Source organism: Dermacentor variabilis, chromosome 2 (genome assembly GCF_050947875.1).
Source record: "Dermacentor variabilis isolate Ectoservices chromosome 2, ASM5094787v1, whole genome shotgun sequence".
NCBI lineage: Eukaryota > Metazoa > Arthropoda > Arachnida > Ixodida > Ixodidae > Dermacentor > Dermacentor variabilis.
In genome coordinates, this window is record NC_134569.1 from 162,592,940 (window position 1) to 162,616,325 (window position 23,386).

Here is a 23,386-nt window from a genome sequence, read left to right on the forward strand (position 1 = left end):
GGCATATCTAAATGTACAAATAGGAACGTAGCGCATAATATGCTACAGAGCAAATGACATGCGACACCAATGACAAGGCAAAATGAAAGAAAAGAAAAACATAAAAAATTGGCAACCATTCATATGCATTGTGCTCAGAAAATAACTTGAAGACAAGAGCAACCATACCGCAACTTGCTGTAAATCAACAGTACGACGTAACCCTAAAACTTTATTTGCCGCAACGGAAATGATATGAAAGAGACTGGTCAAAATTTTTTAATGAGGCTGACTGAAGAATTCTTGAGGGTATGAGTTTCAATTCTTTTATTGTTTTAGAAAATAATGAATATTTAAAGCGCTTTTGTCACGCTGTGATTGGTTCCAATTGTTCTTTATGGGAACGTAAGGCGCGAGAAAAACGTAATTTTAAGTAAAGGTCAGCCTACAAATAAATGAATTACGCCTTAATTGATACAAGAATTTTAGTCTCCAGATTCTTCTATGTTCAACAAGCTTACGAAGTTGAAGATCATTTAACATATTTGTGACCAAATCTGTGTTTCTGTATTTAGATAGCACGGCTCGAATCGCTCTTTGCTGGAAGTTTCCAATCTTCTCTGCAAAAAATTTTTGGTGCGGATCCCATATAACTCTCACATACTCTAGCCAGAGACGCAAAGGGGTTACATGCGAGGTGAACTTCGCTTTCAGAGTAGCAAGCTTTGCCTTCCTTTTGAGTTGCCACAATATTTCTCTCAGGTTTTGAGCAAATGTCCGTAATGCGTGCTTTCCAGTTTAAATCTGATGCAATTGTTACGCCAGCGTATTTAAAATAATTAAGTTAATTAAGTTTAAAAGAATTAATTAAGAATTAATTAACCTACACTTCATCCCCTTCAGACCACAGATATGAAGTTGCCGTCCCATGCTCCCGAAAGAACAAGTATCATGATTCTTTTTACCCCGCACAAATGTCGACTGGAACCACCTTCCTGCTTCCATCATTCAGATCAAAGATGTAACTTCATTCAAAACAGCAGTCTACCACGCTATCGCTTAATGTTGCCTGCATACGATTGTCTGCATATTACATTGCTTTGCGTGTACCACTCCTTTCTGTAGTGCCTTAGGGCCTTGAAAGTATGTATAATAAATAAATAAATAAATAAACAGGTTGTGTTAAGTGGTGTCCATTAATATTACAATCAAATGCTAACAAGTTTTAGTTATCTCAGTCAGCCGCAAGTATGTAATCTTGCTTAAGGTAATATTCATTTTGCTTTTCGCGCACCAGGCCGCGACATCCTGCCGGGTAAGATTTAGTGCGATATGATCCGGGCAGCCGTTGATATCTGAGGTCATTGAACAATCATCCTCAAACAAACGTATGGTAATATTAGGAGGAATTGTGTCTTGACAAATCGTTTACGCAGCAGAAAAGTAGAACTGTACCTAACATGTTGACTTAAGATACACCTAAAGCTACCCCTGGAACAGATAGTTTTGCAATGTTCACTTGCACAAATTGTATTCTGTTAGATACATATTTCTCAATCTCACAATTTTGAGGTCTACTCCTAAACCTAAACATTTTAGGGTCATCCCTCCGTGAGGAACCCTATGAAATGCCTTAGACATGTCAAGGCGCACTGCGTCGATTTGTCCTGTTTCGTAAGGGATTTTTCAAACTCATGGACTGTTTCTTCAGGCTCAGTAAACGCTGACTGCTTCTGACTATAGCCATGCTCTTTGGAAGAAAGGCTGCAATCTTCAAGGTAATGAAATACACTTTGTATATACTATGTTCAAAGATTTTACAAGTGCATGTAATGGAAATTGGTCTGTAGTTCTTAATCTTGTGTTTATTTCCAGATTTAAGAAGGAGGTACGACCTGAGCAATTAGCCACTGATACGGTAATATCTTTTGCTGAAGTGATGCATTAAACATTGCCTGTAAGTACTTCGCGACGCATTTTGCATAGCGCTGTAAAAACTTGTAAAGGAATCTGTGCCAACTGACTTTTTCGTGTCGATACCAAGAAAATATTCCCTGCTCGTTCTTAACCTATTAAGGAGGGATTAAGAATATACACTCTAAAGGAGCTAACACAGAACAGAAATACTCATTGCATTCCTTAGCGATGGCCAAGGCATCACTAATACTTTCATCGACGTCGACGTAGTTAATATCTTCTGAAGATGGAGTCAGGTGATGCAAAAATGGCTGAAGAGAAGTTGTCATGAATTGCGTCAGTTTCTTCGAGATCTACTCTTCTTTGGCAGACACTGGTTTGTGTTTAAAAAGCGAAAAAAAAATATGGGAAATTTCCGTCTCCTTTTTGTTCTTCAAATTTCCTGCATTTTATTTTACCCTTTAATGGAATAATTTCTTCATTTATCCAGGGATTACGCTTTCTCGCGTTCTTTTTTTTTCGTTGTGGAACAAATGGTTTTAGACAGTAAGCAGTTTTTTACTGAAATCTATCCCACAAGAAGTTGACGTTCGGTACCTCACCGAATGAGTTTAATGCCATATCTAAGTAATCCAAAACGCTCACATCAGCCTTTGAAAAATTGAGCACACAAACAGTTTTCATCTTCCGTTTTTATGCGGCATAACCTGTTTTAAAGAAAGCGACACAAGCTTATGGTCAGAGATACCTTCGAAAATAATGGCGTCTTACTCAGATATTTTCTACCAATGACTACCAAGCCTAACAAATATTCTGAAGTTGTGCGAACCCGTTGTTCTTTGCTGGACGGTTTCCGTAAGATCGATATTACATGCAATGTCCAACAATGTCTCACAAAGTTTAGCGCCAACTGATTAAAAGCACAGTATCTCATTTAATATTGGGGAAGTTGAACTCGCCTGCAATAATCACGCGGGCATTTATTATCGCTGATGTAATTCTGCATTGCTTCTACGAAAAAGCAGAGAAGCCGAAGGGGCTCCATGAACTGCAGCAACATTATAATATGTAATATAATATTGTACTATAGTAATATAAAAGGGGATCCTAGTGACATTTTGCACAAAATACTTTCCACATCAGGACAGTCTTTCAGGGCAATGACCTAAATTTGTTCTTTAAATATTACTGCAACACCACCGCCATATGTGTCACGATTTTTGCGAACAATTCTATATGCTGGAGGAACAACTTGATAATGCCGAGTATCAGAATTGTAAGGGGTTTCTGTAAAAACTACAACATCAAGACTACAGCGCATGATAAGATGTTCGAATTAGGCTACCTTATTTGCAAGACTGGAACATGCTTGATCGATATAAGATCTTTGGTTTCCGTACTGCATCATCAAGTTTATTCGTCGGGAACCACCCGTCCGTGATCTTTATTGACACGTTCGTTCTTTAGTTCATCAGAGAGAAGCGCTTCGCTGTCAATGAAAATCTTATCATGCACAAGTCGAACTTTAGTGCCGTTTTCTATATTTGCTTTGGCACTTTCCCAGAGATTTCTGCTTTTGCGCAACGTTGCCAGCGAGTAGTTGTGTGATAGAGAAATTTCGCTACCCTTCAACTTCTTGCAATTCTGAGTATTTGCATTTTCTTTTGGTGTAGTCAAGAAATTTTATGATGCCCGGCCGAGATTTATCTTGGTGTCTCTTTCAAAACTTGTGTTTTCAACCAAGCCGTGCACCCAACTTTCACGCCAAGCAGTGCATAAAATATATCACGCAGAACTTCTTGCTTTAGCTCATCCGTGATCTCACTCTGCTTTCTTGGAAACGCCAAAGAATATCAAGTTCTTACGACGACTATTGTCTTCGATTTCAATTGACTTTTGCTGCACGGAATGAAAAGTAGTGCCTGTCGTGCTTTCCGTTGTTAGTTCCAGCTTCTCTATATTTTTCTGCATGTTATGGAGCGAATTTTCTACTAAGAAAACCTTCTGAATAAAAATTTCTTATTGCTTAGAGAGAAAGCTCTGGCTATCCTGGACTTATCTAATGTCCTCTCTCAGCGGCTTTCCTCCTCTCAAGAGCTCGTCTAACGTTTATTGAACAGCCGGTCCCAGATTGGATTCAATATCGCCGGTAAGCATCAACAGTATTGAAACGCATTACGACACAACATCAGCAACCACTTCGAGGCATGGACGAACAAGAATCAACTGTTGTCACTTCTAAAACACTTGGCATGCTTACTAGCTTGCAAGAGCAAAATAAGTCGTTCAGACGGCTTCACTCAGTTGGTTCTGCCGCGCTGGCGAAGTAGCCCGCTTTCGCGTGGGCTTGTACATCCCCTGTGCTCCGTAGCCGTTTCTCCTGTAGCTGTCGTCCCCTAAGGATATGGTTGCTCGTCCCAGACAGCAGCTGGTTGCATAATCCATGACAATCGATTACCTCTTGGTTGAAAACCACGAAGCGCTTGCTGGTAGCCTTGTACGGAAGTGCACGCATTGCACAGGAAAATCTGCAAAAGCAGGATAAGCGGCTTAGGCCTTTGTGCTGTCGGCTCTTCCGGGCACGGCAGAGCCGACACTCAGACGCACTGTTGGAACTTCCGTCAACAGCAACCTGGCTGATGTGCCATATTTTGCGGTTGAAAAAGGCGTCTTTCGAAACTGCAGTCACCTCGGCTTGAACAGCGGGTATCTGATATCCAAAAATCTTTCACCCGTGCTGTTGATAACTAATCTACGCAATAAAATTTTACTGGCTGCCAGACCACTGTGGGATCACGGGCAACGTAAATTCTTACGAAGCAGCATGCTACGGCCACGAACAAAGCAAGCGTACGCCTATGCTATGGTCACGGCCAGATGGAGAGCGATAACTCCGCCTGTACTTGTTTGCCGCAATGCATTTGAACATCGAAGTTCAGTTTCAGTTTATTATTCTTTAAGTACAATGAATGGGTAATAGACAATCTGCAGACGAGTGTGCCAAAGTCAAAGACTGCAACAGAACCTTCGGTTAATAATAATACTGGAGCGATGTATGAAATATGAGCAAGCTATGTAAAAGAAACAAACACAATTGAAAAACTACAGCACGGAAAAATTCAACAATCGAAAACAAATTGTCTGTATACAAGCACATAGTGCCTAAAAAAATTTGGAATACATACAAATGGCAAACGTAGTGTAATGAATAATGTAAACTTAGTTATACATGTAAAAAAGCTTAAGGGAATGACCAAATGCATCAAAGGATGAAGATTTAATGGTGTTGGACAAACCATTCCACAGTTTTCTAGTAGCGAATGATGGTGTAATTGTTCCATAGTTAGAATCCACAGGCAGTAGAAAATGGGACTTACGTGCAAACTTGGTATTACTATTATTGATGGTATTACTATTATTGATTTCGCGTGCGAGCATCGCACGCAAAATGCGAAGGTTGTGGGATCGTTCACCACCTGCGGCAAGTTGTTTGTTTATCCACTTTCATTTCGATAAATTTATCGTTTCTTTGTTTCATTTATTAAGCACAAGTATTGTCCTCTATGTTGGCCTTGGTGGCAGTGTTTGTTTGCTTTCTATGATATGCCTAAGAAAAAACTGGCCCCCCGGTTAATCCGCTATCTTCTCATATATATATATATATATATATATATATATATATATATATATATATATATAAACAACTGACCGAAGGTGCAGGCACGAAGCCTTGGCGGTGGACGTCGAACATCCTCTCTTCCGCGGGGTCACGTGTACGTGAAATTTTTGGGTGAAGGCAACTGGTCAATAAATGCACACATGCTACCTCAAGGCATCAATTCTGCCAGATTCGAGACCCTTGCCATGTGATGAACAAGAAGAAGGTAAACAGAGGACCCGATGCTTATTAGTCATACCATTAGATGCCAAGAAGCAAAGACACCAAGGAAAGAATCGGGGAAATTACTTGTACTTATTATTGTTAAATTAATCGAAATGAAAATGGATGAGGAAACAGGTGCTCCCAGATAGGGCACGAACTCACGTCCTCTCATTACGCGTGCAGCTTTACTTTGTCAAAATAAATTGCTAAGTTACTGTATCATTTCTTTATATTAGTTATTGAGTACGCGCAATTTTTCCTATGCAGCCTTTGGTGCCTTTGTTGGTCAGCTTCTTATGATTTCACTGATAAACATCGTGCCCCTCGCTTCCCTTTCTTCTATATATATATATATATATATATATATATATATATATATATCGCGACATCTACCGATGTCATTATGTTATTTCATAGCAGCCCCCTGAGATAAACCCGAAGCACTACACGATCTAAAGGATGATGATGAGCCCTATGTGCGAATGACGGCAATGATATGCTCAGATAGCGCTCGCAATAATTCCCCCTCTTAACGAAAGAAGTCAGCAAGACCGCAAGCTAGAAAGGGTACGTACGGCTAATGCATGCTTCCAGGCGAGAAACGTGAACAATTTCTATAGTGCGGCAGCGGCAGTAAGTAGCTCAACTAAGAGGAGTGACCCGACAGGTAACGGCCGAAGTTATTTGCAACGCTGTGAATGGAACGAGACATTTATGAAGAAATTTTTCACAGAGCTCCAGTGCCCAAACATGTGTCGACAAAAGAACTTCGTCGCGTGGGTGGAACGAAGCAACGCGGCGAGTCCCATCCTACGGAATTTTCCTTGTGTCCGCAATGGTAGCGATGTTGGCGCGCGCAATTTCACGCCAGCGGGCGATGCAAGCAGGGAATTCTTCGAGAATGGACGACGATAGTGCAGCAGATGCTGAAAGGATGTGGCCAAAATAATGTAAATAAAAGACGGTAGAGGGCCGTATTCGATGAAGAAGCGACTGTAGTTAGTTTTAGGTAGTATTGGAAGCAAACGTCCTGAAAGGTAGAAAGTGTCCCAGTTTTTGTTATCGTGTCGAATATGTATAGACATCATGTCGGACAAAGTTCGACGAAAAAACTCTGCTGTGCTATTTGTCTGGGCATGGTACGTTGATGTGGTCTTATGGGCGGTGTCAGAGGCGCGGAGGACTTCAGAAAGCACATGCAAAATGAACGTCTTGCCGCGGTCACTCGGAAGTATACCAGGTGCGCCGTGGCTCAAAATGATACTGTGCACGAAAAACTCCGCGACTTCGGAGGCTGTACCAGAGCGAAGAGCTGCTGTCTCGGCGTAGCTCGTTAAATGGTCTACTGTGGTGAAGGTCCAGCGGTGACTATCGGCCGTGAGTGGCAGGGGTCGGGGTAATTGTGTGCCAACAAATGCGAAGGGGGTAGACGGGCATGCTAAATGCTGCAGAGGACCGGCTGGAAGGAACGTCGAGCGTTTGCTGCATCGGTATAGCGCTGTATAATAACGCGCATATAACGCGCATTGGTATAACGTGGTACAACGTCTTTGACGACAGAGGTGGAAGGCCCGGCGAGATATAGCGTGTGTTGATGTGGTCGTAGGTCTTGTTAAAGCCCCAAATGGCCAGGCGCCGCGACGTTGTGATGTGCTTCTAGAACTAGGAGTCGAAGTGAGCGTGGTATAAGCGAAACCGATCAGTTACGGGAAGCATGGTAAATTAATCGAAATAACGCTCCACCTTGAAGTTTTAAAGTTGAAAGTTGTCGTCTTAAGCAACTGGAGGGAAGGGGGGGGGGTGGGGGGGTCGTGCTTAGCTACTGAATCGGTCGATCAGCGTGTGGCAATATGCATCAGGAGGTTGAAGCGAGATTAGGTCAGTACACGGAAGAAAGTCAACTGAAGCCACCGACTGTACCGCGCTACCGGGCGTGAGCTTGAACGTTCTGCGAGATCGTGTCGTGCAGACAGAAGTTGAATAATGGGCGTTTGACGACAGCGGGCCACGCGACAAAGCATCGGCATCTTCATGTAGTTTGCCGGACCTATACGCAACAGTGAAGTCGTATTCCTAGCAAGCGCAGTACCGAAGGGCCCAGGCGTCCAGACATGTTTGTCAGAGACGTCAGCAAACAGAAGGCATGATGGTTGGTCACAAATGTGGAGTGGCGGGCGTAGAGATTAGGTCAAAATTCTTTATTGACCTAATATCCCCGGATGAGTGGACGTCGAAAGCATGTCAAGCTGTACATGATGACGCATACCGTCTAGCAGGACGCGAGCTACGCACTGTGCCGTAGGATAAATGGGAACGTAATTGGCACCCCATTGAACTGGACCAACATACGGCGTTTGCGCTTTTCCCAGCCGGACGAACAGTTCGTGACAACACAAATCAAGGCTTCAGTGTCTACGAGAGCGTCGACAGGAACACCTTCTATGCAAAGCGAGAGTAAATTCACAGGGCGAGAAGGAGGAATTGTGACATTCCGATACGACGTAGTATTCTCTTCAAAAACTGCTGCATCTACTTTTCCCAACGCGTGTCCACAACATGGGAAGCAGTACGCAAAGGAGATGAGGAATGGCAGCAAGGTCAAGGAGAGCGACGCCCTGTCTGAGCGGGAACCCCGAGGCATGTCCTGGGAAGGTGAGGGAGAGTGACAGGAAGAGGTTGTGCCCTGTCAGGGAACGTAGGTATCTAACCTATATGTCCTTTCTCACTCAAAGGTTAGCGTAGCCTTTCATCTTGCTGACGCCGACTGCAGAAGCGAGAAATATGGCTGCAAATACCACAATAGAAGCAAACAAGGCGTGACGAGCGCCGCGGAGAGCAGTACTGTTGCGCCGGAGTATTCGCTGCCATCGAAGCCATGGATCGCAGTAAGCTTTGGCAATTGTAGAATAAGTGGTTCAGGTACGCCGGGAGGCAACGTCCACATAACTGGGCGTGCGAGATTGTCCAGTGGACTTATCAAGTTCGACTCTTGTCATCGACACCAGTTTTCCTTGATGAAGCCGTGCAGTCCAGACGTAGCGGGGCGAACGGACGCAAGCATTGCAGCACCAGAATCATGTTCCTCAAGTTTCTCCCTGATGAGAGTATGTATCAGCGCTCGCAACTCGGCGTCATCTTCGAAACGATATTCGTAAAAGACTCTACGAAGCTGAATGAACTGGAACGTGTCAAGAACTTGGCATACCGTGAAAATATCACGAACGCTGTTTGGGCACTGAATGACGAGAGCATTGAACGCGACTGAGTTGATGTCCTTCATTATGTGGCGATCAGCCTGCGCCATGGCAGACTATACGCGGTGGCAGACAGCAAGGACGTCTTTAATCCAGAAGTACATGTCTCTGGGCTAGTCGGTTCATATCGCTCAGTAGACCATGAATATTTATTACAGCTTCTGTTTCACAACTTCGGAGAGTCCAGAGAACATGCTGAATATCTGGCAAATATGCTGGGTGAATGTTGACCAGTCGGAAAAGTTACTTTCGTGATTAAAGGACCAAGTCTCGGCATCCTCGCTGACGTAAAAAGTGACATACCATAGTCTGCGTGTGTTGTCGCAATGGTAGACAGGGCTTGCTCTGTTGTAATGCTCCAACCAATCATTCATCGTCGCAACCGCGGAGACCGCCAAATACGCGAGGGTCTGGTTGTTTTGTGTTCACGTTCTGCGTAGGCCTAGCTGGCTGACCAGGGGTGGTAGCAGCACTGATCAGCCATATGATATCATATCATGGGTCATGTCATAAAAAGTCAACATACACTGGCACCAAGGACAACATAGGGGAAATTTCTTGTGCTTAATAAATGAAATAAAGAAACGATAAATAATGGAAAGGAAAGTGGATAAAAAAACAAATTGTCGCAGGTGGGAACGATCCCACAACCTTCGCATTTCGCGTACGATGCTATGCGAATGGAGCTACCGCGACGCCGTTCCCCCCTCCACTTTCTTGGGTATTTGTGTTTCCCAGTAGAACCACGGGAGTGTTAGCCAGTGCCACCACTCACAGACTTTGGGAATGGATGAGGAACATCCTTTATGCCACAGGCCTCACGAGAACGTTATCTTTTTGGGTGAAAGCAACCGGTCAATAAACCCGCACATGCTACCTGAAGGCATCAATATTGCCGGATTCGAGGCCCACGTTATGTAATAAACGAGAAGAAAGGGAGGTAACCTAGGGGCTCGATTTATAGGCTGAACACTCATGACATCTGATTCTATTCCGATGTCGTGAGATGTTGGCATATTACTAACCACAACAGTGCTCGGTTTCCCCTGCGCAACAATATCGTTTTGCATGCTTGAGGACGATTCGATTGGAAAAACTTTAATAAATATCCTGCAGGACGCATGCCTTGAGGACGAATTACGGGAGCTTCACACCCTTTCTCTGGCAGACAATAGAGAATTCATTGCCTTCCGAAATAAAAGCATCAGAAAAGTTCATAAATTTCAAGTGTGGGTAGAAATGTTACATGGAGAAATGAACCAACTCATCTCAATTTTTAGTAAACCGTCAATATTTATATCTCACTCTGCCGCTTACCTTTTCTTCTTGTATAAGTAATTGATATTACTGATAAGGAAGGCAGTTTCATGTGTGATGTCGCCTTGATCATTTATGGTAACATTTGTGTTTATTGTGCTTGTTCACTCGTTTTTTATTATTTTCATGCTTTTCAACGTTTAGCTTTACCATGAACTTCCGTATATAAATTGTTACATTAAATAACGAAGTTGCCAAATTTACATTTTTATTGTTCACACATAGGTACTTATTCATCGCTTTTGCATAATAGCCGTACCTATGTAATCATAGGCGATCGCACTGGCAATTTTTCAGGACTCCGAGACCTCATGTTGTAATTCCCTTCCCATGTGACTCCAATGCGACGGTTGCGATATACTTGGCTTGAAATAGCGTTTCTTCACAGATCAAAAACTAGTCATTTTTTCCGGTGTTTTAGTATAGCTGTAAAACCAATGACTTCAATTATTTCCTGAAATATGACCTTTATACCGCGTCTAAGATTTTTTCCTTGATCTTCACAACATATTTTTTTACTGTAAGAAAACTAATTGAATCCGAAACAGCAAGAATTTCTCTCTAGAAGCTCCACTATCACAATTCTAGAAAGTTTCCTGGCGTAGATCTCGGTGCCGGTATTTCAGAAAAGGTGAGTTTACACTATTTACTGTAAGTGCAGGAAAACACAACTGCTCCATGGTCGGAGTTTACTCTTCTGTTGCCAGTCTCCTTCGCAGTCATTTTCTTGATACATGATGTTGCATTAGCGACCATGGCCAAGCGTCTTCTTTGTACATGACAACTAGTGGGTCCCTCAAAGATAGCTATTAGGGACACCCTTTTTTGGATTTAATAATGACATTCTTTCACCTATTCGGAATTCTTGTTTCCTTCTATACGCAAGATGTTTAGAAGTGCCGATGTAAACAATGGTTTTTGCGCGCATTTACCTTCCGTATTATTTTGTATGCAGTCTATGGCATCCTACATCGTTTGTTAACAGAGTGAAATATACAGTTCATATTTTTATCGTTGTTCGAACATGTCAGTCTTAAGGTCCCCACTGAATAATACTGTGTAGTTACACAGGAAGGCAAAGGAAAAAAGTTTGTCAAGAAACGTAAAGCAATAGAGGCCACTGCTGTGAAGAGGATTTCTGACCCACACATATAACTTCAGCATTTCACAGTAGGCACTTCGCAAATCGTTACGTATTGAAAGACTATCAATAAACTCCTAGTTGAAGCCTAAGCTTAAATGCAAAAAAAGATTTCGCCTCCCTGCTTGCTTTTCTTTTTGTTCCTTCAAGTGCTTTTTATTGCTCGAGATGCATAATATCCGCGTCATGACAGTACCACGTTTCAGTCATCACTAGAAAAGAGAACTTCAAGATGAAAAACTGTGAGCGCGCAAAACGTTTCACCCTTTCTACGACCCAATCATCTGTTCAAGTGTATAAGATTAAAAAAAAGAGGAAAACTGCGCAAAGAGCGCATCCGGTCGACACGGGCTTATGAAAGTGCCCCATATTCTCGTAAAGCGTACTCGTAGAAATTGAGGCTAGTGGGCACAAGTCCGTTCTACATCATGTTAGTTTCTTATGGCCCCAATAAACTGACCATCCTTTCACAACAGAACGTTGCCATTGTTGTACCACACAATTTAATGTCATTTTACTTTGCCCAACGTTTAGCTGAGAAAAGTAGTGTTTTACTAGCTTGAGTAACGTTTTCTGCAACTCCTAACTGGGGACCTCCCTTTTAGAAAGCCAAAACTCTCAATCAGCCTGCCGCAAGAAACAGACCTCTACAGAAGCCGATTGCCTTCTTTTGCAGGTAACATGTGGAACGCTATGTCAAAGTGAGCAACAAACTCAGGCACCTTAATTTCCGTGCGACCTTTTTTATCATTCGGTTACACCTTAATAATCCATATCCATATATGATCATCCATATCTCGCGAAACATCTATTTTTATCCCAGACACGATCAATCACTGTGATTTTTATACTTGTATTTTACGCACTTCAGAGCGAATAAATTTTTGGCCGTTTTACAGCCACATTGGACCATATGTATATTCTCCAGTTTTTAGCAAATATTTTTAGGCCACTATGCAGCCGTGTGTCATATACTCCCCACAATCAACACTCACATATCACTGACAAGCACGGATCATCGACTTGGCGCTCTTTGGCCACATCTGGCCCTTGCGCCAATAAACTCTACAAATAAATCAATCAATACACCTTAATAACAGCGCATTTGCGTAGTTAACCCAATTGCCCCCATTACATACGTTATAGGCAGTGGGGGATGATCCACAACCTCTTCAAGAGATCATGCAACGCGGCATCGATGTCGTACTAGCTGATGGGGAGTCAAGGGGCCTGACGTGCTCAGCGGAAAAACCCGAATACCTCCTGATCAAGCCTGGCCGAAGTAGCTGCCCAAAGGATTACCACGGGGGAGGCGCTTCCTTGAACTTAAAGTCGGATAACTTACCATCCCGGAGTGCCCCAGCACCAAAATATCGGGGCTAGACTTTCAGAACACACTGCGCTGCGGTCTCATGGTAAAGAAACTCCAGAGGGCGAATAACTACACACTGCAGCTCATTTGCCGGGTGGCTAATCGGTACCATGGCATGAGCGAGGGCGCGCTGCTTCAACTTGTGCAGTCATACATAACCAGCAGAACCATGTACTCGACACCATATGTCAAACTCGCAGCCACGGAGTTAGCCAAATTAAACACAATCATCAGACGAAGCACAAAGGCAGCCCTGGGTCTTCCGGACCGCGCGGCCGCCGCAAGGCTAGAGGCCTTAGGCATGCACAACACGATCGAGGAGCTCTTAGACGTGGACCACACAGCCCAAGTCCGTCGTCCCTCGCTAACCTTGACTGGCCGCACAGTCCTCCGGAAGCTCAGTCTCGAGGCCATCCCCGAGGTTACAGAGTACATGACGATTCCGCGAAAGGTCAGGGGGCATACTTATGCCCCGCCTCTACCCCGCAACATGAGCCCCGAGTTGCATCAGGACCATCGGCAGGCCCGTAGTGAAGCCATTTAGCGATGCTACGACTTTCAAGATGGAGTGGTCTACACAGACGCAGCGAGACACACTCGCGGCGACCTCATGACCGCGGTTGTAGCGTATCACAACGGAGGATTGATAGAATACACAACGATCACGGCTGGCCGAGTGGTGGAAGCGGAGGAAACCGCGATTGCCATGGCCATGCATGCGGAAGCGAATACCGTATTCAGCGAGAGCAAGCAGGGCATCGGCAGTTTCGTCCGCGGTAGGATTTCCTAACAGGCATAGCATGGTCCGCACGCGGCCCCCCTAAGCGACTTGAAAACCCTCATGTGGACCCCCGCTCACGCGGCTGTGCCTGGCAAGGCGTCGGCTCACAGTTTGGGTCGAGATCTCGCGCCGAGCCTCGTCCGCGGATGCGGACAGCGTGAATTAGGAGGAGAGACACGAGGAACCCTGGGATAATTATCATTAAATAGCCCATAGGTATCGCTTGAGGCATCGCGCGCTCCCACAACCGGCCAAGCAACTCGATAAAATGCAAGCGGTCGCGTTTAGGCGACTCTAGGCAAACACATACCCACACGCAAAGTACATTAACAAAATCACAGGGGGCAAGGAAAGCGACCAATGTAGGCTCTGTTCACAAACAGGCACACTCACACACTTAATGTGGGAATGCGCCTGCTCCCGTTTTCCCATCCCCCCGTCAGCAGCGAAACTGACTGGACAGCCTGACTCAGTTCCGGGAAGGTTGACCGAGAGCTTGAACTGGTGGACTGGGCCCAGAAGGCCAAGCAGGCCCAGGGCCTTACTTGAGCCCGATCCCTCAGCCACGTCCCCTTTTACACTTCCACCTTTCAATAAAGTTTACCATCACCACCACCTACTCAGCAACAAGCTTCAAAGCATTGTGAGATCCAGCTAGACACGAGGAGGAAAATCATTCAATAAGAGGGGGTATCTGAGTCCTAGTGGACTGCAAGAAAGGAAGCTCGTGAATCACGCCAATCTGTTCAATTAACAATAGCTGTGATGGCACCACTAGAGATAAAGGTGGTATCAAGGTCTCAATATGGGCAATTCAGCGGCCGTTTATCTTGTTGGAGGAACATATCTCTTCAACAAGGACAAAAAGAACGGATTGTCAAGCATGCAAAGCATAAAAGCCGGACTGATAATGCAGCTTTCTCATATTTCGCTCGATACAAGCGAAATACCCTGTGGGCTTCTGCTTTTGGTAAGTAGATTTAACATACAATGCTTCAGTTCCTTTCCTAATATGAGAAGCATTCTCCTTTACAATTATAAAGAACTATGAGATATGACCTACAGGAAATACAATTCTTTTCCTTTTGACATTACGTTGCAAAGGTCAATACATAGAAGGATATTGCTGGTCTTTCTCACACAAAGCAGCTTGCTTAGGTGATGCATGTGACGTAGCCAGCCTAACTGAAAATAACATTTTCGGTAGGAATCCGCGCTTAGACTCACAGTGAAATAATCTGAGAATTTAAAAAAGGCACTCTCAACAAATAAGCAGTTCCTTTGAGACCGAGGCGAACGGTTACTACATATCGGCTGCGTTCGTTAAAAATACCTAAATAATGATTTATTTCAGATCAAATGTACCTACGTTTTCTTAGGTTGTCTGTTTCAGAAGATGCTGCTGAAGGAATAGGAACAATTCAAAGCACTGTAGACGTGTATTTGCGCATAAATATCAAACCTATGCTACCAAACTACAATGTTTTTACTTTTTTTGTAGACGTCATGAGGAAGATTTCGGCAGCCATTTGTCTCCTGGTCTTCGTCGCATTTACGGGCACGTATAACCATTTATTACAGTAATGAACAAAGCCAGACAAATATGTTGAATTCATTGTATAGAATTAAACCTATGGAAATTCAGCAATAGTAAATGAAGCAGTAATATACCTACCAACAAGGTTTATACGCCGGCAACCTATATATGTTGTCTCAGGGGTTTCAACGCCACAGGATAATCTGTGTTGCAATTCGCTCATTATTCGCTTTTAATTTCAAGGCTACTGGCAAGCTACGAACAACGACTTGAGAGTGCGTTCTAGGTGCACTTAACATCATTTTTATTTTCGCAAACAGCCGGTGCCAGTTTCAAGACAGAAGACGACAAATTCTGAATATCTTGCTCTCATGACAGGATAATATATGATAGTGAAACTTGTTAAAAGGTGATTATGAAGCATACACGTTACATTACAAGAGAATACCATCGGTGAATCAAAGGTTGCTTAGATGTTCCTCGTTTGCCAACACACGTAGTGCTTTGCACCGTACTACTTCGAATATTTCAAGCAAATACTTTGTTAGAAACGTTCAAACGTCTAACAGAAACTCCTGCTCGTACCATTACAGTGGACGCCCACACGATTCCCGAGGAAGAGTCTACCATTGACGCAACGCTCGACAGGGCGGCCGAATCTGCCGCTCACGATGCTGTTCATGTGGGTGAGATCCTGCGGGAAGTGGCCCAGACCCTAGCTGCGGATGAAGAGATTAATTCTGAGGTACGTAGAAAAACCAGAGTCAAATTTAGATGGCGAAATGTATATTTATTTGCAGGAGCAGCTTGCATTTACTACTACTAAAAGCTGTAATAGTCCGTCTACAGAAGGCGGTAAAAATACAGGGTATAGGGGAAGTCCAGATCAGCACTCTAGCGACGGCCCCTTCCGAGTAACAGAAACTAATGTAGAAGACTACACTGAATAGCTGGCATCTACTTCTACTAGCAGCTGTAACAATGAGTCTACAAAAGGCGGTAAAATGTGAGGTATAGGGGGCATCGGCATCAGTGCCCTATCGACGACCCCCTCCGAGTAATAGAAACGAATCTCGACGGCTATACTTTTCTTGACTACATGCACTGGTATCAATTACAGACCCGGAAATGCGTTGTTGACATCAGATTATGAACACAACATCCTGAAGCTGAAGGCGCATTCTCTCTCTAAGCAAATATGCCTGTCAGTCAGATGTTGACGTATCTTTCTTAAAACCAATTGACAGATTTCATTCTTACTTTTATTGACACTATCATTTCATTTCTTTCTGAAAGAGCCAAAGAACAGCTCTACGCCGTAGTGTTGGTGACCTCGTGTGGCACAAGGAACTGAAAACAAAACAGAAATCCTTAAGAAAAGGTATCATATGCACTTCTACGCACTATTCACGTGTTTAATGATGATATTAATCACTGTGATTTTCTAACTGGTTCGTAAACATGATCACTCCAGAAGTGCGTGCGGTGAGTCTTATAAGAGATATTGTGCAAAGTCGCAAAGTTCGTTCGTGTGCAATTTGTGCTTGAGCGGTCTTGCATGGATAAATAATGTTAGCTCAAATATGGACTCTCTAGCAGTATACTACAATATGTAGACTACTAATGTGACAAAGTCGAGGTGGCACTCAAGTGCAACAGGGAACAAACAACTGTCACTTGCTTAGGAGTTGCCTCAAGGATTATGGGTAAGAACATGTTCGGAAAAAACGTCGCTCTGTTCAATATTCACCGGTGCTATAGAAACAACCATACAGCAACCACCATACAAACTAAGGAAGCGCGTGTCTATGGTGTCATGTTGGCTTACTAGTGGGTAACAAGTCAAAGACCTGCGCTGTTCATTCCGCAAATTCCGACAGTTCGTTCCGTCAGTTCCGTTTGTTCCGACTGCTCACATGGTTTTCCAGAAATGTGAGAGGGATGTTCTAAGGACATGTGGGTAAACTCTCTGATGAAATAATGATGACTGGAGAGAAAGGTAACAATATGTTCAATTTTGGTGCATTCGCCTCTCTATTTCCTTCCTTGGATACTCGAAGCTGTTCCCTCATTTCCACTCGCATGGTTCAGGCATACATCATTTTGTTTCTATCTTGCAGTTTCTACACTGAGATCAATGCGTGCAACGCCTCCTACAGCGCATGCTCGGCGCTCCAAGTGATTTGAGCAACCAAATGAGCGGAAGTAATGCCTTTGATAGGGTCCTAAACAGAGTATTAGATTAATATGCGAGATCCTAAACGTACCACGGCATGTTGTTTTATCGCCGCCTATAATAATAATAATAATAATAATAATAATAATAATAATAATAATAATAATAATAATAATAATAATAATAATAATAATAATAATAATAATAATAATAATAATAATAATAATAATAATAATAATAATAATAATAATAATAATAATAATACTAATAATAATAATAATAATAATAATAATAATAATACAGTGTTTTTTTGCAGCAACAGTGGACAGTTAGTAAAAAGCTTCTAGATTTGTAGATTTATGTAAGCAAACATTTCACACGCAATCCAAGCGCTTATACTCTCACGTGCTAAGCATAGGAACTCGTGGTTGTATACATATATGTGAAGAGAGGGGCAGAAATAATTTGAACTTATATTTGCACAGCGATTCTCTGTTTTTAACCGTTGTTACCTACGTGCATTCATTTTTGCAGAGCGATGAGTACTTTCTTCGCGCTCTGTGGGGGAAAACAAAGGACGCTTTGAAAAATGCCACTCGAAATGTGAAGCAAAGCGTAAAAGGCGCCTACAAAGAGGCCAAAGGCCACATCAAGAGAGCCGCTAAGGACGCCAAGCAGAAGCTGAAACACACAGTAGCCGAGATCATATCCATTTTGGTAACCAGGACTATGAGTGGCTATGCCCTGGAAGATTCTGACAGTCGTGGGAGCTTTATCAAGATGTTTATCGATGTCATCATGCGAACCGCCCAGCGATATATGAAGATGGGCAAGGCTTTGGAAAACATACATTTGTAATGAAAATAAATAAGGTCAAATGCGTAACTCATACAGAATTTTTGGTGTGGCCTTTCTTTTTAACTCATAATTGCTGTGACACATTTCTGGAAACCAAAAACACAGGAAGAAATTGAAATGCAGGATGGCTAACGAGGTTGCACATGGTTAGCTGCGCTACGGTGGAGGAGACGGAAGTGCAGAGAAACGGAAAGGGTAAGAGCAACTTACAAGAAATACTGCAAACCGCACGTCATAACAGAGATCACCATGCGTTCAAAGGTGGCCACTGAGTCCTATCGTCTATTAAAACTATTAGAGTGCTGTTATAGGCCACAGCACATATGATAATAGCGTCCATTGTCCGAACGCTCAGTCATTCAGTGGCAATAAAATCGCGCGGGAAGTATGGCTTTCATTAGCGGAAGAATGGTTTTAATGAATAAAATCAATCAATAAATAACCTTATTTACCCTCTAATAAATAAAAAATCAGAATTTCAATAGAACTACAACCAGAAGAATTGTAATAAAATTGAAGGAAAGAAAAACAAGAAATAAGTGCATAAATAACTACAGAATGAGTAACAGCACAGTAAAAATGCTCAGTTAACATACGGTTTCAACGACAGAAAGCTGAGCTGGTTGGTAAGGATTCATTATGCAAAAAATAGGTGAGGTGTGCAGACAGGACACGAGAGTAGAGGCCTGGAAAACACGAACGCCGACTATAAACTGAAGGGAGCACTGAGGCGAAAAAAGAAAGAAGACACAAAACTCATCTGCGCATGCTCAGGAATGGTATCCCCACATGTCAGTCGGGTACATGTGCCGGTCTACGTGAGAGATAACTGTTAAGGCACTTGATCTCTTTCTTATGTAACGTAATCGAAGGCTGACTCACGCACGCACTTCCACATTTATAGATATGCCATGCCTCTACCATAACACGCGTATCTTCATTTTTATGCCTGTACAATATCGCGCATTCATCTAACTCTGGCGTGCAGTTACAATCTTGGCAACGTAGGGAAAGATTAGAAGGCAATCCACCAGTTAACGACCTTGTATGTTCCATTAGTTTCTGATTGATACACCGTCCAGTTTGCCCTACGTAGAACTGGCCACAGCTAAGGGGAATCTTACAAAGCACTCCCATACGACAGTCAGTAAAACTGTTCTTCTTATTGTGCTTCACTGGGCAAATATCTGTTGTTTTTTTCTTTTACCTGCTCCTTTGTCCTCTGTACAGAGCGCATATCTTACCTAGCTTATCGGGAGCAGTGAAAGCAACATTACCGTCATATTCGTCATGTTAACGTCTTTTTTTTTCTTTTTCAAATGCTACAAATGTACTACCTATGCACTACCTTTTATGGAAAGTTCTCAGGTTTAAACTGTATGCTCTGGGTACTCGTTAATTCTTCTGTTTGATTTTCTAACTGCTGTTCTTTCAAATCTTTGAAGTATTTTCAATCATGTAAACTTGCGCTACGTTTCGTACTTGTATATATTTTACGGAAATTGTCTTTCACCATTTTAGTTATGTATAATATATCCATCGAAACGTGTGTGTGTGTGTGTGTGTGTGTGTGTGTGTGTGTGCATGTATGCTGATAATACCTGTATAATATCTGTATATATCTGTAATCTGCATCTGTAATATATGTATATAATGTGTAATATCTGTACAATATCTGTATATGATAATATCTGTATATGTATATTGTATGAGCTGCTGTTGCCTATGTAAACAAAGGGGGTGGAAGCTTGTCAAGCTGCTGTTCAGCAGCTTTTTCTCCCATCTTGCCATGTTTCGAACAAACATGGAATAAATCGTATTCGTATTCGCATATCTACTTGCAACGTTTTTAAGCCTGTGCGACACTGAATGAATGTACGGAATAGCCACTACTCTTTTTTGCTATTACTGCTTGCTGTAATCACGCCCGTCCCCCTCGCAACCGACTTCTTTAGGCGCTCAGCCACAGTGGCCACTGTTACACTAGGATAACCTGCTTCTAATAGGCGCCGGACCTGCGCACTAAAACTGGCGCTCATTTTGTGCATGCACGATCTGGTGAGACAAGACTTAAGACACGACATGGCAATGCCGTTTTTTACTGCATTGGAATGCTTGGATTGAAAGTTTAGCAACGGCTTCGAAGATCTTGGGGAGTACTGCCAACAAACGTGATTTTGTTCGAATACCAAGGAAATGTCAAGAACATTAATTACGAGTCGCTGAGGAAATTCCTTGGTAGACTTTAATGCTCCTCCATACAGTTTACATTTCTCACTTACTGCAGTAGCAGCGGAATCGAATTCTTCCCTATTGCAGAAAATCAGGTAATCATCAACGCAACGAAATATCTCGATAACGCTATCACCTAAGGCTTTCTCTAAGCCGCTGTCAACCTTACTCAGGTAAGTATAGCTAAGAATAGGGGTAACCTTCGAGCCAATACAAATGCCTGATTTCTGCAGAAAAACGCCATCTCTCCACCCAATCAGCGTCGTCTTCAAGTACACTGAAAGAATTTCTAGAAAAGGTCCCGTGGAAACACCGCATCTGTCAATAAAAGCCGACTCCTGCACTTGTTCTTTAATGGGCTCATTTACGTAATTTAGCAACTCCTCATGCAGCAAGTAATAATACAGGTCTTCGATATCTTTACTAAAAGCTTTACAATCACCAGAATTTTCTTCTCTAAAATAGTTAACTAGCGCCTGAGAATTACGCAAGAAAAAGGGGTCTGAAAAAACTAGTGAAACTAAGCAGTTCTTTAGGTAACTAGCAACACAGACCTGCCACGTCCCTTTCTCTGACACTTTATCACGAAAAGGAATTTCTTGCTTATGGGTCTTCGCCGCGAAAAACAGTTCTAAGGTGAGGGATTTTGCTTTCTTGACGTCAGAGACAACCCTATCAAGATTATGACTTCACAGAAAGTCAACCGCACGTTGCTTAACTGCCGAAGGCTTGAGTTTTACTGGCTGTAAACTCTTTTCTATGGCTGAAATCGCTTTTTCTGAAAACATGTCATCTGACATAATTACGAAATAACCTTCATTGTAAGATATTACTGTTCTAAGTTTATACTTCACAAGGTAACTATCGGTCGGACAGGGTCAGACGTCTTAAAATGAGACGGATTGTTTAATGCTAGCAATGCAATCTGAAATACAGCGCGAGCGTTCTTCTTCCTGGACGAACCTGGTTATGCAGCGTGGCATGCTTAAAATATCAACAGGTTTTAGGTTATACTTAAAACAGTGCCTAATACCGAAAGCAAGGGCTTTCGTTTCGGTATCACTTACCGTGGCGTCTCCAAGAACCAGTACGTTATTTGACGATGAATTCTTAGAACGGTGTTTCTTCTTTGTTGACGCTCCGGAAGTTTCATCCTCCATAGGAAGTCCCCGTGTCGCACGGCTAATCTATTCCAATCGGCGTAGCGGCGGTTGGGCGGCAGATGTACAACGATTATTATAAGCATTGTTATTGGTGGCCTAGATTCCATTTTGGCAGCAGGACAAAGTTTGTCTAAGGCGCCTGCGGCATTGCCTGATGAGATTTTTCTCAGAGAATGCTGAGCTGAGAAATTTTCTAGTGCTGCCAGGTGACGATTTCTATGCAGTGGAGAAATGAACAGTGGTAAAATCAGAGATTGCTTGCAGCAGTCGACAGAAAGAGTTCATCAGACTGATAACATCTGCATGTTTCTTGGAGCAAATACGAAAACGACTTAAAAAGTCCGTTGGCACGTTAGCGTCCCCTTGTCCTATGACTGAATAATAGTAATTCAATGCCTCAATGATCACAATAACATCAATCATGGTTATAAAATTCTTATTAAAATATTACTATATTTACCAAGCAATCAATTTTAGGGACCTAAAATGTGCAAGAGCCATGTCGCCGGGGAAAACCAGGGTAATGTTTGTCGTCGCTTGAGAATACTGAGATTATTTTCCGCATTTCACCTGTATACATCATTTGCCTTTATTAATTGCTCAACTACTCAGATATTATATTTAGATGAAAAGTGTCAATGTGAATAATGTAGATCAACAGAAAAAGCTTCATATGCGACTTTCTATTGCTCTATACGTGCTACATGAAAGCGTTTTTCCGAGCGTGAAAGAAGCCCGCGAATACACGAAAAATTGTTGGGTGACTGACCACTCGAGGCATATCTTCAGGAAGACTGCACTCGTGTTTAATTAATATCTGCTCACCGATAAAGTGCTCTATGAGTCAGGCGATGCTTTCTCGCTCCAGACAGACAGCATTCCCTCTATCTTCTTCGTATCTTCTCAATAATGCTCAAATTGGTTTCTACACTTTTACTAAAACCTGATGCGTGTTATTACGCGAACAGGTGTTATGCATTCATCACATCAAAAACCTACAGTTCAAATTATGAAAAGCTGTAGAAATTCTTAGAAAATGTCTTACTTTTCAACTGATTGGACAGAAACCTACTCTATAGAACGCACTCATTGAATCGCACTACGTGCAAGAAATTCATCCTGGAGCATTGAGACCTAAAGATCAGAGATATAACTTATGGTCTTGCAAAAGAATATGTTAGGGGCCATCACTAATTTATGTTATAAAGGTGAAAACTACAATTTCTACAGAAAATACAGAGTTGTAAGTTGACTTACCTCGGCCAGTATTCATTATGACAATCTCTTAAGGTTGAAATCCACAATGAGACAGGTTACCGACGATCTCCCGCAAAATTCAAAACTATATGTCATCTCACTCCACGAGACAGCAAACAGTGGCTTGTTGCTTGGCGGCGGAGAAATGACGTCTTCCAGATCTTGTCCTACAGTGTACCAAGTACAGTCAATAAATTTAGCCTAGCCGAAGAACAATTGTGTGTCTTTTCAAACTTTTTTGTACACTTCTTACCACAACATGTACTGATTACTCGTTGTGAAAAATGCGCTCAAATACCAGGAATTGTTAGTTTAGTAGAGGGTCTACAAATATTATCGTTCTGAAATGTCCGATTGTATTTGGTGTCGTAGATTTCTACAGCTTCGAAGTAATATATCCCCGTGAGCTCAAACTTGACCTATAGGAAACAAAGCAGTTGTTGCATGAACATTTGAACTTAACTAAATCAAACATTGTGTCATGAAAACGAAAGAGTGACGAATGTGACAGTAAACTGT

The 23,386-nt window shown here is 42.5% G+C and overlaps 1 protein-coding gene across 1 annotated transcript; it reads left to right on the top strand.

Annotated features, from left to right (window-relative positions):
- The first annotated feature begins 8,358 nt into the window (after positions 1-8,358).
- On the top strand, positions 8,359-18,243 carry LOC142570521 (uncharacterized). Its single transcript, XM_075678897.1, has 3 exons — positions 8,359-8,431; positions 15,775-15,926; positions 17,892-18,243. Exons 1-3 carry the CDS (start codon positions 8,359-8,361, stop codon positions 18,213-18,215), a joined length of 549 nt encoding a protein of 182 aa, XP_075535012.1. The 3' UTR covers positions 18,216-18,243.
- The last annotated feature ends 5,143 nt before the right edge of the window (positions 18,244-23,386 follow it).

What these genes read in the sequence shown, in the direction of transcription:
- LOC142570521 (XM_075678897.1), top strand. Translation starts at nt 8,359, where the DNA reads ATGAGGAATGGCAGCAAGGTCAAGGAGAGCGACGCCCTGTCTGAGCGG. An exon ending in CCGAGGCATGTCCTGGGAAG is followed by an intron (nt 8,432 to 15,774) that starts GTGAGGGAGAGT and finishes GTACCATTACAG; the next exon opens with TGGACGCCCACACGATTCCC. An exon ending in ATGAAGAGATTAATTCTGAG is followed by an intron (nt 15,927 to 17,891) that starts GTACGTAGAAAA and finishes TCATTTTTGCAG; the next exon opens with AGCGATGAGTACTTTCTTCG.